This window comes from Pongo pygmaeus, chromosome 23, assembly GCF_028885625.2.
Source record: "Pongo pygmaeus isolate AG05252 chromosome 23, NHGRI_mPonPyg2-v2.0_pri, whole genome shotgun sequence".
NCBI lineage: Eukaryota > Metazoa > Chordata > Mammalia > Primates > Hominidae > Pongo > Pongo pygmaeus.
This window is the reverse complement of record NC_085931.1, coordinates 41,530,357-41,550,709: the sequence shown is the minus strand read 5'-3', so window position 1 is coordinate 41,550,709 and position 20,353 is coordinate 41,530,357. Positions and strand designations below refer to the sequence as shown.

The 20,353-nt window shown below is 51.6% G+C and overlaps 1 protein-coding gene across 2 annotated transcripts in view; it reads right to left on the bottom strand.

Annotated features, from left to right (window-relative positions):
• Nucleotides 1–6,019: 6,019 nt before the first annotated feature.
• The window catches only part of TCN2 (transcobalamin 2), a 32,326-nt gene continuing 17,992 nt past the window's right edge, over nucleotides 6,020–20,353 (bottom strand). For both annotated transcript variants that reach the window (XM_054470335.2, XM_063663152.1), the window contains 7 exons: nucleotides 19,405–19,574; nucleotides 17,934–18,086; nucleotides 16,953–17,125; nucleotides 16,639–16,825; nucleotides 14,973–15,138; nucleotides 9,266–9,381; nucleotides 6,020–6,605 (listed from right to left, as the gene is read on the bottom strand). In XM_054470335.2, coding sequence (XP_054326310.1) covers nucleotides 6,544–6,605; nucleotides 9,266–9,381; nucleotides 14,973–15,138; nucleotides 16,639–16,825; nucleotides 16,953–17,125; nucleotides 17,934–18,086; nucleotides 19,405–19,574 — 1,027 coding nt within the window. In that variant the 3' untranslated portion in view covers nucleotides 6,020–6,543. The remainder of the gene's footprint in view (nucleotides 6,606–9,265; nucleotides 9,382–14,972; nucleotides 15,139–16,638; nucleotides 16,826–16,952; nucleotides 17,126–17,933; nucleotides 18,087–19,404; nucleotides 19,575–20,353) is intronic.

Below are 20,353 nucleotides of genomic sequence, written 5' to 3'. Positions count from 1 at the left end.
TCCTGAGTAGCTGGGATTACAGGCGTGCACCACCAAACCCGGCTAATTTTTGTATTTTTAGTAGAGACACCATGTTGGTCAGGTTGGTCTCAAACTCCTGACCTCAGGTGACCCACCCACCCTGGCCTCCCGAAGTTCTGGGATTACAGGCGTAAACCACCACGCCCAGCCTGGATTTTGTCAGTTTTCTAGTAAGTTTCCTTTAGTAAAAAACAATAGGCTGGGTACAGTGCCTGTAGTCCCAGCACGTTGGGAGGCTGAGGCATGAGGATCACTTGAGCTCAGGAGTTGGAGACCAGCTTGGGCAACACGGCAAAACCTCGTGTCTATAGAAAATACAAAAATGAGCCGGGAGGCTGGCCGAAGAGGCTCACGCCTGTAATCCCAGCACTTTAGGAGGCTGAGGCCGGCGGATCACTTAAGGTCAGGAGTTGGAGACAGCCTGGCCAACATGGTGAAACCCCGTCTCTACTAAAACTACAAAAATTAGCTGCGTGTGGTGGTGGGCACCTGTAGTCCCAGCTACTCAGGTGGCTGAGGCAGGGGAATCGCTTGAACCCGGGAGGCAGAGGTTGCAGTGAGCCAAAATCACACCACTGCACTCCAGCCTGGAGGAAATTGCACCACTGCACTCCAGCCTGGACGAAAGAGCAAGACTGCATCTCAAAAACAAACAACAAACAAACATGAGCTTGGCATGGTGGTGTCTGCCTGTAGTCCCAGCTACTCAGGGGATTGGGAGGGAGGATCCCTTGAGCCCAGGAGATGGAGGCTGCAGTGAGCTGAGATTGTACCACTTCACTCCAGCCTGGGTGACAAAGACCCTGCCTCAAAAAATTTTTTTTTTTTTTTAGACAGAGTATCGCTCTGTCGCCCAGGCTGGAGTGAGTGCAGTGGCACGATCTCAGCTCACTACAAGCTCTGCCTCCCGGGTTCACGCTATCCTCCTGCCTCATCCTGAGTAGCTGGGACTACAGGCGCACGCCACCACGCCCGGCTAATTTTTTGTATTTTTAGTAGAGACGAGGTTTCACCGTGTTAGCCAGGATGGTCTTGATCTCCTGACCTTATGATCCACCTGCCTTGGCCTCCCAAAGTGCTGGCATTACAGGCGTGAGCCACCGCACCCGACCAAAAATTTTTTTAATTTAATTAAAAAATAATAAGAAAAAACCAACAACGGTAATAATTTTTTTGAGATGGAGTTTCACTCTTGTCACCCAGGCTGGAGTGCAATGGCACAGTCTCAGCTCATTGCAACCTCTGTCCCCCTCCCCACCCTGGGTTCAAGTGATTCTCCTGCCTCAGCCTCCCAAGTACCTGCCATCATGCCTGGCTAATTTTTGTATTTTTACTAGAGACGGGGTTTCACCATGTTGGCCAGGCTGGTCTTGAACTCCTGACCTCAGGTGATCCACCCAGCTCGGCCTCCCAAAGTGCTGGGATTACAGGCATGAGCCACCTCGCTCGGCAACAGTAATAATTTATATATATACATATATTTTTTAAATTTTTTTTTTAAGATAGAGTCACTCTGTCACCCAAGCTGGAATGCAATGTCACAATCTTGGCTCACTGCAACCTCCAACTCCCAGGTTCAATCAATTCTTCTGTCTCAGCTTCCCAAGTAGCTGGAACTACAGGTGCCCACCACCATTTACAGCTAATTTTTGTATTTGTAGTAGAGATGGGGTTTTGCCATGTTGGCCTGGCTAGTCTCAAACTCCTGACCTCAAGTGATCCCCTGCCTCAGCCTCCCAAAGTGCTCAGATTACAGGCATGAACCACCACACCTGGTCAACAATAATAATTTTACAAAACAAAAACACCTTGTACCTTCTCAGACCTGAGCTGATGGGGAGTGGTTGGTGGTGAAAATCTGTCTCCAAGACCACCATGAAGCGGCTCCCACCTGCCCTGCCTGGTGACGGGTGGCTCTGAGGACTATGGATTAAGCAAGCAAGGCCTGCACAGGCCTTGGTGGAATGGAGAGGACGGCACACCTTGGGGTGAAGGGAATCTAAGGACAGAGCCCAAAGCAGGTGACCCAGCAGCACCATCCTCCATGGGAGCCCAGAAGGGCCAAGGCACATGGGAGGGGCCTGTGGCTTCCTCAGGCCCAGTCTCAGGGGACAGGGAGGTGGCATGGTACAATGGCAAGTGTCGGCACTGGGGTCCAAGGTGGGGGAATCTCAGCTCTGCCACCCACAGACACCACCTGTGGCCAGGGTGGAGGGCTTCATCCCATCCACTCCTTACTGTTCCTCCTGGAGGCAGGCGCTGTATTATCCCAGTTGCAGATGAGAGGGTTTGGTCAGCTGCAGAAAGCAAGGAGCCAGGGACACGCAGCTTGAATGGTGGCAGGAGGTTTGGACCTGGTCTCCGTGTGGCTCTAGGGCCTCAACTTTTTTTTTTTTTTTTTTTTTTAAGATGGAGTCTCACTCTGTCACCCAGGCTGGAGTGCAGTGGCACAATCTAGGCTCACTGCAATCTCTGCCGCCTGGGTTCAAGCAATTCTCCTCCCTCAGCCTCCTGAGTATCTGGGATTACAGGGGCCTACCACCACGCCCAGCTAATTTTTGTAGTTTAGTACAGACAGGGGCTCACCATCTTGGCCAGGCTAGTCTTGAACTCCTGACCTTGTGATTCACCTGCCTCGGCCTCCCAAAGCTTTTTTTATTTTTTTTTGAGACAGGGTCTTGCTCTTTCCCCAAGGCTGGAGTACAGTGCAGTGGTGTGATCATAGCTCATTGCAGCCTCCAGTTCTTGAGCTCAATTGATCCTCTTGCCTCAGCCTCCCAAGTTGCTAGAATTACAGGCGGGAGCCACTACTCCTGGCTACTTTAAGCCTCACCTTTTAACCTGCCTTGACCAACAGCCAGCAGGACTCTCAAGAGGATATTCCCACGTGGAAGAATGGGGGGCTAGGGCATTCACCTCCATTCATGGAGAGTGGCAGGGGGCTTCTTTGCATTCCCTTGGGGTCCACCCAAAAGCCCATAGTAGTCTGCCCTTGCCCACAAACTCCCCAAATCCCTCAAATCTGAATGTGCCCTTTGGAGGCCCAGGCTGCTGCTGTGGGAAGGTGATGCAGAGAGGCTTTGTGGGATGGGGGGGTGGGGGTGGGATGGGGGCAGAGAATCGATTTCTGGCAACCGTGCTGCAAGGCTGTGGGACGCGCCTCTCCTCTTGTGGCTGCATGTGCCAGCAGATCACTCCTGGGGCCTCAGTTTCCCCATGCGTGATCTATGATGGGATCGCGTGCTATGTAAACCAAAGCACCATCCCACGGCTGTGTTAAGAAACAGGCTTAGTGAGCGGAAGGGGCTTGTCTGGAGCCATTAGAGATCTAAATGCAGGCGTGACGTAGACCTGCCTCCCAGTCCCAGATGGAGGGCCTCTGTTGGTTAGACTCTTACCGTTACCAGGCCATGCATCCAACATGACTGTCCCCTCACCCACACTGTTTCTGAGGATTCCTGCCAATTGTGCCAGACTAGACATCTGACCCAATGTCCCAGAGACTCAGTGGCGTGGGACACAATCTGAGAAAGTAAGAGGGAGCTTGAACTGGAAGGGGGCCAAGTCTCTGCCAAGACCATGCCCAGAAGCAGCTGACTGATGGGGAAGAGGCAGAGAAGATCTGAGGGCAGTGGAGTGAGGGAGCTCTGAGCTCCAACTTCCATTTCACTACCTCCCTTGGCTGCCCCTGAGTTTGGCAGGCTGGGTCTCTTCAGCAAGTATCTTTTTTTTTTTTTTTTTGAGACAGAGTCTCGCTGTGTTGCCCAGGCTGGAGTGCAGTGGTGCAATCTCGGCTCATGGCAACCTCCACCTCCTGGGTTCAAGTGATCCTCCTGCCTCAGACTCCTCAGTAGCTGGGATTACAAGCACCTGCCACCACACCCAATTTTTGTATTTTTAGTGGAGACAGGGTTTCACCATGTTGCGCAGGCTGATCTCGAACTCCTGACCTCAAGTGATCCGCCCGCCTCTGCCTCCCAAAGTGTTGGGATTACAGGCGTGAGCCACTGTGCCTGGCTTAGCAAATATCCTTTCATTTGAGCAGGATTCAGCAGCTTCCTGCTCCTCAGGGCCAAACACACCCCAACAGTCCCTCCTGGAGGGAGGATCAAACCCAGCTAATGGGCCCCTCAAAGCCCAGTGCAGAGGGATCCCCTGTAGTTCCCCTTCACTTTCTCTCTAGCCTGGCCTGAGACCTGCCACAACCAGTCTCCCCAAAATGGGAGGGGCCTGTGGCTTTCTCAGGCCCAGTCTCAGGGGGCAAGGAGGTGGCATGGTACAACGGCAAGTGTCGGCACTGGGGTCCAAGGTGGGGGAATCTCAGCTCTGCCACCCACAGGCTGTGCGACCTAAGGCAAGCTGCTGGCCTCTGAATCTCTGCGCCTGTTTCAGGGCTGTTAAGGGGGAGTCAGTCATTGGACAAGTCCTGAATCCTCCCTCACCATGATTAAGGACAGGCAAGTGAACAAGCAGAGGTTTGGGGTTCTGGCCATAGACATTTCACCTTAAAAATGGGACGGATTTTGCATTTGGCTTCCTGGTAGACCTAAGTTTATTTCAATATAAAAGAATGAGTTTTTTGTTGTTTTTTGAGATGGAGTCTCACTCTGTTGCCCAGGCTGGAGTGCAGTGGCGCAATATTGACTCAAGCAGTTCTTGTGCCTCAGCCTCCTGAATAGCTGGGATTACAGGTGCACACCACATCTGAGCTAATTTTATTTTTAGTAGAGATGGGGTTTCACCATGTTGGCCAGGCTGATCTTGAACTCCTGCCCCTCAGGTGGTCCTCGTCCTCCCAAAGTGCTGGGATTACAGACGTGAGCCACTGCGCCTGGCCCAATATAAAGAAATGTTTTAAATTGCCTACTTCTTGTATCTTCCCAGACCCTAAATATTTGAAGATGGTGCTCTAGGTGGTTTGATATGCGGCTTCAAGGACTTTTAAGTATGTCACCATCTCTTCCAAGGCACGTGGACGCAGACCTGATGGGCTGTTCATCAGAGGGCCCCACTGAGGACAGGACCTCTTCCTAACCTTGGTGGGGTGCAGCATAGGGGGTGCCTGCCTGGGCTGAACCCTACCTTCGAGAGGGCAGCCCACAGCCCCTAAGCCCCCGACCAATGAGGCAGGATCCCCACGTTGTGGCTGCCGAGGCCTGGGGTGATGTCCTAATGGTGCCTTGGGGAAAAGCAGGGAGACCCTAACTTCAGGGTCCCAGGGCTCTAGTTGAGTTGGGGCTCTGCCATATGATTGTAATGATCATCGAAGCCCCTTTTTCAGTATTTTAGTGGAGGAGCTGCAAGGCTGCCCCAGGCCAGGTCTGTGTGTCCCCTGAGCCAGGTTCCCACAGCATCACTGCCTAGTTTGTGACCTTGGTGAGTCACTTTTCCTTTCTGAGCACCAGTTCCCTGATTTTTTTTTTTTTTTTTTTTTTGAGACAAGAATTTCACTCTTCTTGCCCAAGCTGGAGTGCAATGAGGCATGATCTCGGCTCACTGCAACCTCCGCCTCCAGGGTTCAAGCAATTCTCCTGCCTCAGCTTCTCCAGTAGCTGGGATTACATGCATGCAACACCATGCCTGGCTAATTTTTTGTATTTTTAGTAAAGATGGGGTTTCACCATGTTGGCCAGGCTGATCTCAAACTCCTGACCTTGTGATCCACCTGCCTCGGCCTCCTGAAGTGCTGGGATTACAGGTGTGAGCCACCACGCCCGGCCTCCCAGTTTCCTGGTTTGTAAAGCACAAATAAAAATGAAAATATCAACCACCTCACAGAGTTGTTCAAGATAGTATCTAGCAAGCGAGTGCTCAGTCAATAGTAGTGGGTGCTCAGTCAGTAGTCAATGTCATCACTGCTGGCATTCCTATCACTCCCCCAATGCCCAAATGGCAGCTCAGGCACCCTCCACTCCTCCCCAATGGGGTTACTTCCCCCTTTGCTTGTCCCTGCCCCTGCACCTGAGGAGTATGAGGCACCAGGCCACTGCAGCAGGTCCACAGGCCATCAATGCTTTAATTTTGTCAGAGGCAGGCACTGAGCAGCCCTGCTGAGGTCTCCCCAGCTACTGTGCCACAACCAGCTCAGAGCTGCCACAGCGGAGTGGAGAGCTGGGGTCAGGGCCATAGCCTCTGGGCTGAGGCGGCCTTCTGGCAGGACTCCAACCACAGAACAAGTGGTCCTCACAACACCTGCGGCCTCCTTTTCCTTTTGCCAAGGAGTCCGAGATGCTTCATGCCCATCAGACCATGGGGTGGCCTTCATGGGAGACCTGCAGGGCCAGGCTGGCCAGACCTGGCCAGAAAGACTTCCCAGGGAGCATGCTTGGCTCTCTGCTCCAGGGTGGACCATGGTATAGGGCCCTCGAAGGGGTTGTGGCTGGGGTGATCCCAGGGGGCATTACTCCAAGTGCACAGGAGGTGGCAGCACGGTCAGGTGAGTTCCTGTTCCAGGAACATCAGGAGGGAGGGTTAGAAGCCTTAGGGAGTGTGCGAGGCTGCTGGGATGAGGGAGCTCAGGGACTACCAGCTAACCAGCCTCAGCTCAATGGTTTCTCCATCCTTGGGTCTGTAGTCAGCAATACCTGCAGAAACAGATTGAACAAGGCGGGGTGAACTGGGCAGAATATCGCACCCCACAACCTCATCTTCCAGACCCCCCCACCCTGAGGCTAGGGTCTGTAAGAATCCACCTGGGGCTTGGTGCTGGGAAGCTGGAACCTCCCTAAAGCCTGCTCAAAGACTCTGAACTCAGCTTCCTACAGGGTTCCTGAGGCCATGAGCTCATCTGGTAATAAAAACACCTGACAGGCAGGGCCACTGTCTTTGTAATACCCTAGGGGCCATCAGGAAGAGAAACTTGCACAGTGCAGTCTGGGGAGAGAACCAAGACCATGCATGAAGTCTCCCAGGAGTCACCCTTCACTCACTACAGAGAATCCAGGCTCTAGGAGGATGCCTGGATTCAAGCCCCAGCTCTGTCATTCATTACTGCTGTGACTGGACGAGTTATTTAATCTCTGAGTGAGTGAGTGTCGGTGCTCTTGTTGGTGATGTGGGAATGCAGCCTGCAGGGGAACTGAAATGGCCCTTTGAGAGAGCCAGGTGTCAGAAATGTTTCCTTTCAATGGAGGTGCTATGGTCCAAAATGTCTGTGTCCCCCTCCCCGCAAAGTTTATATGTTAAAACCTAACCCCAAAGGTGATGGTATCAGGAGGCCTTAGGGCCTTTGGGAGATGATTAGGTCATGAGGGTAGAGCCTCATGAATGGGATAGGAAAGTGCCATTATAGGCCGAGCAGGGTGGCTCATACCGAGAATCCCAGCACTTTGGGAGGCCAAGGCAGGCAGATCACTAGAGCTCAGGAGTTCGAGACCAGCCTAAGCAACATGGTGAAACCACATTTCTACCAAAAATACAAAAAATTAGCTGGGCTTTCTGGCATGGGCCTATGGTCACACCTACTCAGGAGGCTGAGGTGGGAGGATCGCTTAAGCCTGGGAGGCAGAGGTTGCAGTGAGCTGAGATCGTGATACTGCACTCAGCCTGGGTGACAGAGACCCCCATCTCAAAAAAAAATTTTTTTTTAAGTACCATTATAAAAGAGGTTCCTTCAGCAGGCAAGGGCCAGGAAAATATTTTTTTAAAAAATTAAAAAACGAGGCCCCAGAGATGCCTTGTCCCTTCCACCATGTGAGAACACAGCCAGCAGGTACCACCAGAAAGTGGGCCCTCATCAGACACTGAATCTGTCAGTGTCCTGAGCTTGGACTTCCCAACCTCCAGAACTGTAAGAAATACATTTCTGTTATTTTATTTTGAGATGGAGTTTCACTCTTGTTGCCCAGGCTGAAATGCAATGGCGTGATCTCAGCTCACTGCAACCTCCACCTCCTGGGTTCAAGCAATTCTCCTGCCTCAGCCTCCTGAGTAGCCGGGATTACAGGCGCCCGCCACCACCCCCAGCTAATTTTTGTATTTTTAGTAGAGACAGGGTTTCACCATGTTGGTCAGGCTGGTCTTGGAACTCCTGATCTCAGGTGATCCACCTGCCTTGGCCTCCCAAAGTGCTGGAATTATAGGCATGAGCCACTACACCCGGCCTCATTTCTACTGTTTATAAGCCACCCAGTTGATGGTATTTTGTAATAGCAGCTTCAATGGACTAAGACAAAAGGGAACTCAAATTATAACTCCCATCCACTTTCCACCCCAAGAAGATAGAGGAGTGATTTATGCAACTGCTTGATTTGGGAAGAATAAACTAGGCATGTGTAGCCTGGGCTCTTATTTTTCTCCTGGGAGCGGGCTTCCTGCTAGACTCAAGGGCAGAGGGGGTAGGAGATAGAGGCTACAACTGCCCAGGTCTGCTTCCTGGCTGGGTCCACCTAGCTCTCACCTTCCTGTCTTTATCAGTAATAGAACTGGCCAGACTTGGGGTCTCCATCTGTAGCTCCTATTTTTTATTCCTCAATTTATTCAGAATGAGGGCAAGAAAAAAGAATTTTTTTTGTGGGCTCCCTTAGAAAGTCCCACCTTCTCTAAAGCACTCGCCACAATGCTTGACACATGGTAAGTGCCCCATAAAAGTTCTTTAGGGGTGGAGTATAAAAGCAACTCAAGTAGCAAGAGTAGGGACAGATGACCTTTAAGGGTCTGTTTGCAGGCCAGGCGTGGTGGCTCACGCCTGTAATCCCAGCACTTTGGGAGGCCGAGGCTGGTGGGGATCACCTGAGGTCAGGAGTTCAAGAACAGCCTGGCCAACATGGTGAAACCCCGTCTCTACTAATAGTACAAAAAAATTAGCTGGGCATGGTGGCAGGTGCCTGTAATCCCAGCTACTAGGGAGGCTGAGGTGGAAGAATCACATGAACCTAGGAGGCGGAGGTTGCAGCGAGCTGAGATTGCACCACTGCACTCCAGCCTGGGCAACAAGAGCGAAACTCCGTCTCAAAATAAAAAAAAAGACATTATTCCTAGGTAGTATATTCTAGGTGATTTTAATTTTCTTCTAGTTTTTTTTTTGGGGGGGGTAATCTATCTGGTTTCCTAGAATTTCCATAATAACTTGCATAAAAACTCTAAGACTTCAGTTCAATATATTATATCCAACTTGGAGCATCAGTGATTTTGTAAAGCTGTGGCCCAGGAGGGTGCTAGGGAAAGCTGGGGTGAGTTGATGAAGCCTCTTGGCTGGGTAAGCTTGGGGTAGGGGACACATCCAGGGTGTCAGGCCATGACTCACCTTGCAACAGGGGGGTGTTGGGGTCTCGGAGGAGCTGCCAGAACTCCCTTTCTCCGGCCGCTTTCCCCATCACGGAGATCAAGTAGGGGCCTGATAAAGAGGCCTGTGTTTCATATCTACAAAAGGGAAAGGCAAAGGGGGAGAGAAGAGGTGGCTGTTGTCCCTAAGGGGAGAGGCAGAGCTCACCCACAGCAACAAAATCCCTTCCAAGCTCTTTGGGCTGACACTAGTCAAACCCTTCCTGGGCCACCTGGCCACAGGTCTGTGATCTCAACTTCCACCTCCTTCCCCTCCAGACCCCCGATCCTGCCTGCTCGGGCTTCCTCCTCTCCACGCTGACCATGGCCATGGCTTCCAGGAAAGGGGCATCTATTATGTCATCAGCTCAGCAGTTGTCCCCCCTCTCTGGGGGGCTGATGTTATCGGGGATGAGAATCAGAAGCTGCTGGTGTCACCTAGAATGTGTACACTGTACAATGAGAGAGGGTGAAGCCTGCATGCAGAGAGAGGCAGGGTGATGGGAAGTGGAGGCAGAGACACCTGGCAGTGGCACTGGGTCTCCGTGGCTCAGTGGCATTCCCCTCTTCTTGGGGCTGCATGGCTCAGCCTCCTCTCTGATTCTACATGCTCTACACCCGCTGTTGTGGAGAGGCTTGGAGTTCCATTTCTGGCCCTGGCAGCCAAGAGACTCCTCACTCACACTCCCCCTTTCCTGAGCTTCTGGCCTCCAACTTTTGAGTTTCTCCACTCCGTCTGGATGCCACTGCCACAGGAAGCCTCTTAAAACTCTGTGGTCCTGGGCCAGGCACAGTGGCTCAAGCCTGTAATCCCAGCATTTTGGGAGGCCGAGGCAGGCAGGTCATCTGAGGTTGGGAGTTTGAAACCAGCCTGACCAGCATGAAGAAACCCCATCTCTACTAAAAATACAAAATTAGCCAGGTTTGGTGGTTCATGCCAGTAATCCCAGCTACTGGGGAGGCTGAGGCAGGAGAATCACTTGAACCCAGGAGGTAGAGGTTGCGGTGAGCTGAGATCGCACCATTGTACCCCAGCCTGGGCAACAAGAGCAAAAACTCCATCTCAAAACAAAACAAAATAAACTCTGCGGGCCAGGTCCTTCATCCCTCCCACAGGAGGAAGCAGCATGATCAAGGCTTCCCCTGGAAGAAGGGCTTGAAGAGATGAGTGGGATTTGCCAGAGAAGAAGGGAGGAGAGCGAGGCAGACCCGAGAGGAGGCAGAGAGAAGAAACGTACACAAGTGCACAGAATTTGGGGGAACAGTCTTTCAAAAGAACGGGCTCAGGCCAGGCACAGTGGCTCATGCCTGTAATCCCAGCACTTTGGGAGGCCAAGGCGGGTGGATCACTTGAGGTCAGGAGTTTGTGACCAGCCTGGACAACATGGTGAAACCCCATCTCTACTAATAATATGAAAATTAGGCTGGGCATGGTGGTGCATGCCTGTAATCCCAGCTATTCAGGAGGCTGAGGCAGGAGAATCACTTAAACCTAGTAGGCGGAGGTTGCAGTGACCTGAGATCACACCACTGCACTCCAGCCTGGGTGACAGAGCAAGACTGCTTCTCAATAACAAAAGCAAACAAACAAACAAACAACAACAAATGAGTGGGTTCTGGGAGAATGCAAATGACTGAAAAGGAGGTGAGACCATCGAGGTAACAGGCGAGTGATGTGAACAGATGCATCTTCTAGAAAGTGCCCTCTGGGGTAATACAGCCCTAAGTTATTGATGGTTGCAGTCAGAGAGAGAGAGGGATTTTTTTTTGGTTTTAAGAAACACAGGCTGGGCACGGTGGGTCACATCTGTAATCCCAGTACTTTGGGAGGCGGAGGTGGGTGGATCACCTGAGGTCGGGAGCTTGAGACCAGCCTGGCTCACATGGTGAAACCCTATTTCTACTAAAAATACAAAAACTAGCCAGGCGTGATGGTGGGCCCCTGTAATCCCAGCTGCTCGGGAGGCTGAGGCAGGAGAATTGCTTGAACCCAGGAGGTGGAGGTTGCAGTGAGCGGAGATCGTGCCACTGCACTCCAGCCTGGGCGACAGAATGCAACTCCGTCTCCAAAAAAAAAAAAAAAAAAAAAAAACCTATTTGGGGTGACTTCAGCGAAGGGAAACTACTGTTCTAAGGAATGTCAGAGTAGCCCTTTTCCCATTCCTTAACTCTACAGGGCCATGTGGCTGCACAGGGCTACCTCTCTCCACATCTGTCTGTCTGTCTGTCTGTGTCTGCAGTTAAGCTTTCTCTGCTGTGCATTCAGGGGCCTCAAACATAGTCTTCATGCCTGAACCCAGTTGAGGCATCCATGCACACTAACAAGAGAACCATTTCTCAGACTGGAGTCCACAGTGTCTTCCCAGAAATCCCCGAGCTCTGAATAAAAATGTTGAATTCTAATTGTCTTTCATTTTGATGACAATATTCAAACACGAATACCAGCTGGTTCTTGGTAATCTCAGTCTGTGGGTCTGAGCCCTCCCCTAAGGGCACTCAGCCTATGCGTGGCCATCAGTGACTGCGCTGGTGCCCAGCAGCATTGCGCTATGTGCCATAGGCCACAGGAAGGGAATGGAGGTGGCGGTGGCCCTCACAGTGAATGAAGTGGCTGAGCCAGGCCAGGAGTGCCCAGGCTTCACTGCAGCTCGAATACAGGGAGGTGCTAAGGCGCAGGCCAGCACCTCCGCAGAGCATCCTTATTTGAATGGTACTGGTTTTTATACTTTTCTATTTAATTTACAAAGTTGTTGGGGATTTATAGCTGTCTAGAGCTAGAAAGAGAAAGGACTTTTTTTGTGTGTGGTAGAGACGGGCTTTCGCCATGTTGGCCCGGCTGGTTTTGAACTCCTGGCCTCAAGTAATCTGCCCACCTTGGCCTCCCAAAGTGCTAGGATTACAGGTGTTAGCCATCACACTCAGCCCTTTATTTTTTATTTTTTTTTTAATTCAGAGTCTTCTTGTCATCCAGGCTACAGGACAGTAACGTCATCATAGCTCACTGCAGCCTTCAACTCCTGGGCTCAAGCAGTCCTCCCACCTCAGCCTTCCGGGTAGCTAGGATTACAGGTGTACACCATCATGCCCAGCTAATTAAAAAATTTTTTTGTAGAGATGGCAGTCTCATTATGTTGCCCAGGCTGGTCTCGAACTCCTGGGCTCAAGTGATCCTCCTGCCTCAGCCTCCCAAATCACTGGAATTACAAAAGGGAGCCACCAGCTCTGGTCAAAGACTTTGTATTTAGTAAACTTTCAGTACACATCTAAGTCATATTATAGAAGAAATAACTTAACCTGGGGTCTGGGAGAATGTTTGTACTTCAGAGGAGTCTTTGCATATCTCTGGTCTGAGATTCTCTGGCGTAGAGGACCCGAAGGAGCAAACTGTGGGCCCTCCCTGGATGCAGGATGCTGTTTTCCAGGAAATCCCACTGGGGACAGAAATTGGGGCCCACTGGGGACAGAAATAGGCCCATGATTCTAGGGGTGAAGTCTGTGGTGTGCGTGACCTGGTGGAAGGCATTCAACTTCTCTGGGCTGGACTCCCCACTGATAACATGAGAATTACATTCATCTTATTTCATCATGGACAGGACCTGTCAAACAGCAGTCCAGACATGCTCATTCTCAGACTGCTCTAAGCTCAGGGTGAGAAGCAAGTGTAAGGACATTGTCCAACCTCTTTGAGGTAATTAATAACAGATTGGGCCAAACTTATTTCTAAGCTCAGGGTGAGAAGCAAGTGTAAGGACATTGTCCAACCTCTTTGAGGTAATTAACAACAGATTGAGCCAAAGTTATTTCATAATAAAAGTTCTTATTCTAGCCAGCCACGGTGGCTCACGCCTGTTATCTCAGCACTTTCGGAGGCCAAGGTGGGTAGATCGCTTGGGTCCAGGAGTTTGAGACCAGTCTGGGCAACATGGAGAATCCCATCTCTACCAAAAATAAAAAATTTGCCAGGCGTGGTGGCGCATGCCCGTAGTTCCCAGCTACCTGGGAGGCTAAGATGGGAGGATCATCTGAGCCCGGAAGGTTGAGGCTGCAGTGAGCTGTGATTGTGCCACTGCACTCTAGCCTGGGTGACAGAGTAAGACCCTGTCTCAAATAAAATAAAATAAAATAAAAGTTCTTATTCTGGGCCAGGCACGGTGGCTCATGCCTGTAATCTCGACACTTTGGGAGGCTGAGGCAGACAGATCACTTGAGGTCAAGAGTTCAAGACCAGCCTAGCCAAAATGGCGAAAATTCCATCTCTACTCAAAATATAAAAATTAGCCAGGTATGGTGGTGCATGCCCATAGTACCAGCTACTCGGGAGGCTGAGGAAGGAGAATTGCTTGAACCTGGGAGGTAGATGCTGCAGTGAGCTGAGATTGTGCCACTGCAACCCAGTCTGGATGACAGAGGGAGTCTCTATCTCAAAAAAAAGTAGATGGGTGTGGTGGTGCATACCTGTAGTCCCTGCTACTTGGATAATTTGAGGCTGTGGTGAGCTATGACTGTGCCACTGCACTTCAGCCTGGGTAACAGAGGGAGACCTTGCCTAAATAAATACATGGCCGGGCGTGGTGGCCCATGCCTATAATCCCAAGCATTTTGGGAGGCTGAGGCAGGCAGATCACCTGAGTTCAGGAGTTAGAAACCAGCCTGGCCAACATAGTAAAACCCCGTCTCTACTAAAAATACAAAAATTAGCTGGGCATGGTGGCACACTAGTCCCAGCTACTCAGGAGGCTGAGGCAGGAGAATCACTTGAACCCAGGAGACGGAGGTTGCAGTGAGCCGAGACTGCGCGACTGCACTCCAGCCTGGGTGACAGAGAGAGGCTCTGTCTCGAAATAAATAAATAAATAAAAATAAACAAATACACAAACACGAGTTGGGCCTCCAGAGCCTGCGTAACAGAGTGAGACTCTGTCTCAAAAAAAAAAAAAAAGTTATTATTTTGGCTGATCATGATGCCTCACACCTATAATCCCAATATTTTGAGCCTGAGGTGTGAGGATGGTTTGAGGCCAGGAATTTGAGACCTGCCTGGGCAACAGAGAGAGACCCTATCTCAAAAAAAAAAAAAAAAAAAAAAAATTAGCCAGGGATGGGTGGCACGTGCCTCTAGTCTCAGCTATTTGGGAGGCTGAGGCAGGACAGTAGGGTTGCTTCATCCCCAGAGTTCGAGGCTGCAGTGAGACGTGATTGCACCATTACACTCCAGCCTGGGTGATAGATTGAGACCCTGTCTCTTAAAAACAAACAAACAAAAAACAGTTCTTACTCTGATGAAAGCAACGCTGTGTTGAGTGCTTGCTATGTGCTGGACCTCGCACGTATAAAAAGCACATGCCACTCTCTCTATGTGTACTAACTCCTGGACTCTTCACACTGGCCCTGCAGGGAGGGGGCACAACCGTTCTCCTCGGTGAATTGTGGGTGCCTACGTGGAACCTAGCTGGTTAGAGCTGGGATTCCAACTGAGGGACTCTGCTTCCAAAGCCTGCTCTATGACAATGCTGGCTTATGGCTCCGTTTCCATAAGACCGTGGGCAAGAAAGGAGCGGAGCAGGTAGAAGCAGAAGCAGGGCCAGTGTCTCTCCCAAGAGAACCCTCTCCTCTGTCCCCCGTCTCTTCTGTGACCCTGTATCAGGCATGTGAGGTTGGGTGGGGTGAGGACTGGGAGGTGGGAATCTCACGTGAATCCTCCTAACTCATGGGCCTTCTTCAGGACATCTTCCACGGTGGACCCGGCAAGAACAGAGATGGACTGTCTGTACGGCGGCAAGAGGCTAAGCACCTGCAGTGTGACACTGATGATCTCTTGGGCCTGAGGAATGGTCTCAGCAGCTGGTTCCAACATGACTGTGCCGGGGAGAATGGAAGGGGCAGCTGGTGTGAGGACAGAGAGCCTGGATGTTTGTCTTCTTGTCTTCCCTCAAAGACGCCTGGACTTTGTCCTTCCCCATGTCCTCATCTCCATCAATGCCACCACCACCTGGCTCAGCTGAAACCTGGCTTCCATCCCAGCCTCCCCTGTCCCTCATTCCCCACATCACCCCACCACCCAAGATCAGGCCCCTCACTGGTTTCTCTGCTTCCAGTATCCTTCCTCCCACCTCTCCGGCACCTAGCACTCCAGAGGGCTGTTCCTAGAACATGCATTTGTTCACAACGTGTCTCTGTTCCCCTGATGGGCTCAACCTCCTCTTCATTCATCTGCCTTCCACTGCCACTCATTCTCCCAGATCCCACTCTTTTGCAAGAATTGGGAATTCCTCCCAATTCCCCCACACTCTGTGCTCCTCTGTGTCTTTGTTCTTGCTGCCTCTTCTTGGCTCCACTCTATCCATTCTTGTTTTTTTTGGAGACAGAGTCTCACACTGTTGCCCAGGCTGGAGTGCAATGGCGCAATCTCGGCTCACTGCAACCTCTGTCTCCCAGGTTCAAGTGATTCTTGTGCCTTAGCCTCCCTAGTAGCTGGGATTATAGGCGTCTACCACCATGCCTGGCTAATCTTTTGTATTTTAGTAGAGACAGGGTTTCACCATGTTGCCCAGGCTGGTCTCAAACTCCCGGGCTCAGGCAATCCACCCGCCCCAGCTTCCCAGAGTGCTAGGATTACAAGCACAAGCCACCATGTCCAGCTTCCTTCCTCTCCAACTTTTTTTTTCTTTTTTTTTCTTTTTTTTTTTTTTTGAGACATAGTCTCACTCTGTCACCCAGACTAGAGTGCAGTGGTGCAATCTCAGCTCACTGCAACCTCCACCTCTGAGGTTCGAGTGATTCTCTTGCCTCAGCCTCCTGAGTAGCTGGGATTACAGGCACCCGCCACCACACCCAGCTACTTCTTTGTATTTTTGATAGACAGAGTTTTGCCATGTTAGCCAGGCTGGTCTCGAACTCCTGACCTCAGGTGAGCCACTCGCCTCAGCCTCCTAAAGTGTTGGGATTACAGGCATGAGCCACTGCACATGGCCGCCTTCTCCATCCTTAATTGGCAAATCCCAATCACCTCCTCAGCCCCTCTCTCAGAGGAAGCCTGGATCATGCTGCTACTGGGGCTTATCATGTTGTATTAGAGTGAACCAAAATTCCCTCCATCCCTCCCTCCATCCATCCACTCAAACATTTCTGTACTCGGTATCACACAAGCGGTATGCCCAGGGTTCTCCATTTAGTGTCTTCCTCCCCACACTGTGAGCTTCTAGAAGCTGTGACCACATTTTGGCTGCTGTGTCCCATGCACACCCACAAACTTGTGCTGACTCAGCTAATCAGGATGAAGCAACCTCCCCTCACTAGGACGTCAACAGGTGCGCAGCAGATTGTAAAGGGCTGTGCTTCCACAAAAGGTTGGGCTACCTCGTGGTGCCAGGCAGTCTGGGAAGATCAGATCAATGTAGGTCTTGTGGTTCAGAACGGGCAGCAGCTGGGAAATCATGAGAGCATTCTGGAAGGCTCCATCCTGCAGACTGGCGAACAAAGCAACCCTGGCCTTGAGACATGCTGTTCCCAGCTCTGCCCCAGGCATGGGGGAAGTCATGAGGAACTGGCGATAGAGTGGGGAAGAGAGAGAGGTGGTCAGCCAGCGGGGAGGGGCTGGGTGTTCCAGCCCCTGACCACTCCACCCCTGACTGTTCCCCAGGGTGGCCATGGCTCCAGGGTCTCTTTCCCACCTGTAGTGCCAATGGGGTGCTATAGACATTCCCAAAGTGGCCCTCGGGGGTCTGGGCCTTCAAGATCTTCTCTCGCACTGTCCTGACGGCCATGGTGATCCGTTGTCTCCGACCAGGGTTGAAGTTTGAGCGCTTCAGACAGGTGAATGCCAAGCCTGCCATGGCTGCTGTGTCTTGAAGCGGGGAACAGAACATGCAATGAGCTGGAGAGCCAAGGGGCCAGGACAGGCAGGGGCTTGAGGGTCAGGCCCTTGTAGCTATGGGCAACCACAGGAGGGCTTGGAGAAGAAGGGCAACGTGGTCAGATCAGCTAGGGGCACCAACTCAACCTGGTCTGCCCAAGACTTTCCTTGTCTGGACTCTGAAAAATCCTATGTCCCAGGAAACTGCTCATTTCTGGGCAAATCGGTTTGGCTGATCACTCTGCAACTTGAGGGCTAGATATTAAGGAGGAGAACTGGAGGAGGGAGGCCCAAGAGGACTTGACCCCATACCACCTATTTCCAAACTTGGCTGCACATTGGAATCACTAGGGGAGTTTTATTTTATTTTTTATTTTTTGAGACAGAGTCTCACTCACTCTGTTGCCCAGGCTGGAGGGCAGTGATGCGATCTCCACTCACTGCAGCCTCCACCTCCCAAGTTCAAGTGATTCTCCTGCCTCAGCCTCCCGAGTAGCTGGGACGACAGGCATGTGCCACCATGCCTGGCTAATTTTTGTATTTTTAGTAGAGATGGGGTTTCACCATGTTGTCCGGGCTGGTCTTGAACTCCTGGCCTCAAAAGATCCACCTACCAGCTCCAAAGCTGGCTCACAGCTGGAGCATCACCCATGAGCCCTCACCAATTCATCCCTAAAGGACTTGATACGGAGGGGTCCCAAGGAAAGGTGAGTGTGGGGCCAGGGTATGGAGGTCATCAGTGCAGGCCTGGGGACTGAGGAAGTGCCAGCCTGGCCTTGGCAGGGTCTGACCTACTCACCCACAGAGTGGTGGCCCTGGTGGAAAGGTTCCAAAGCATACAGGAGTTTGTCCACCACGCTGTCATGGACCCGCTTCTGGTGGAGACACAGGGCCAGAATACCCAGGCCATACTGGTAGTAGCTAGTGTGGGGGTGGCCCTTGTGATCATGCCCTGGGAGGGGGGAAAAAAAAACCGAGGGGTTGCCTCCCTGCCCCCACCCAGCAGCCAGCCCCACCAGCACATGGGACCCCTGGCCTGCACTTTCCAACACACTCCTTTGGGTCATAGGATCCTTCATTCCTTCATTGCCTCAGCCCATACGTGCTGAGGTCTCACTGTGTGTCTGGCACTGTGCTTAGAGGAGGCAGGAGATCCATGGCAGATGGGCGCTGCGCAGTTCGGGCCTCAACCATAGCAATTGCTCATGAGACTGCAATGGTAATGGGAATGCAGACCAAGTAGTGATATTTGGGTGGCTGGGAAGTCAAGGCAGGATTCTGCAAGGAGGTAATGCTGGAGAGGGCTGGGGATGGGTAGAGGTAGAGCCAAAGGTAGAGCAGGAGTGATGCACATAAGGAAGCCAGTCCAGATGGAGGGAGCCTGTATGAAGAAACTGGCTTATGAGTTGAGAGATGAGAGACAGCCAGTATGGCTAGAGCCCACAGAGGGCAGGTGTGTGTGGGAGGCAGAGAACGGATGAGCAGAGCCTGGGGAGAAGGTAAGGGTAGACAGGCTAGCCGGGCCATGTAGCAGTGAGAGGCCCCTGCAGGGTTTAAGCAGTGCCAGCAAAATCAGGTTTATATTGAAAAAGCTGGCTCTGGCTGTTGTATGCTAGGTCAAGTCAGGGCAGGAGAGCTAGCAGAGACAGACTACGGCGTAAATCATAAGCAGGCTGTCCAGTTGTCCCGAAGGCGGATAATCAAGTCAATCTTGGTGGCTTGCCAATGTAAGACTTGTCAATGGGCCGGGCGCAGTGGCTCATGCCTGTAATCCCAGCACTTTGGGAGGCTGAGGCAGGCGGATCACCTGAGGTCAGGAGTTCGAGACCAGCCTGACCAACATGGAGAAACCCCACGTCTACTAAAAATACAAAATCAGCTGGGTGTGGTGGCGCATGCCTGTAATCCCAACTACTCAGGTGGCTGAGGCAGGAGAATTGCTTGAACCCACGAGGCAGAGATTGCAGTGAGCTGAGATTGCGCCACTGTACTCCAGCCTGGGCCACAACAGCAAAACTCCATCTCAAAAAAACAAAAACAAAAAAAACACAGAACACACTTGTCAATAGAGTGTGTGCAGCGTGGGAAAGGCTGGATCAAGGATGGCTATGGGGACAGGTTCCAGCCTCTACATAGGCAGTGAGATGAGCAGAATGGATGGTGGGAAAGACGCCTGGGGAGAAAACCCGAAGTTCTGATTCTCACTAGAGAATATCACCTGATGAGTCCTCCCAGCTGCTCCCCAACCCCAGCGGATGGTGTCTGCTCACCGATGGCTCTCTTCTCATCCTCCAGGAACCGCTTGAGCTGTGAGACCAGCTTGTCCCCCTTGTGGCCCCTGACAAACTCGCAGTTGGCTCTGAGAGCGAGCAGGTAGAGGGCCAGCTGGCCCATGGAAGGCTTGCCCTGGCAGTCACCATCATCCTCGCTGAAGGCAGACCTAGGACAAAGCCAGTTAATGCCTGTGAGAAAGTGCCACCCCATAAGCCTGCCTGGAGCACCCACCCCACCAGCATCACAAAGTGGAAAAAACCTTAACAGTGGGAAACTTTGATAAAAGCTCCAAAAGTAGGTGTGTTGGCTATGTTGTTGTGAGGTGTATGCCACAAATATTTAATAAAGATGAACTAGATTCAAGGATAAACTCCAAGGGCTCCTGTGTCCAGATCATCTGTGCCTGCCCCACTGTTTTGTCCATACTTCACCCACATGCCCCCTCCTTTATTTATTTATTTTCTTTGAGACGGAGTTTCGCTCTTGTTGCCCAGGCTGGAGTGCAGTGGCACGTTCTCGGCTCACTGCAACCTCCGCCTCCCAAATTCAAGCGATTCTCCTGCCTCAGCCTCCCGAGTAGCTGGGATTACAGTTGCCCACCACCTTTGGCTAATTTTTTTGTATTTTTAGTACAGACAGGGTTTCACCATGTTGGCCAGACTGCTTTCGAACTCCTCACCTCAGGTGATCTACCCACCTTGGCCTCCCAAAGTGCTGGGATTACAGGTGTGAGCCACCTCACCTGGCCATATTTTTATTTTTTTTTACTCAGATAGGGTCTCACTTTGTCTCCCAGGATGGAGTGCAGTGGTGCCATCATGGCTCACTGTAGCCTTGATTTCTCAGCTTCAAAAGATCCTCCCACCTTAGCCTCCAGAGAAGCGGGGACCACAGGCATGAGTCACTACACCTGGCTAATTTTTTTGTTTCCTTTTTTTTTTCCCC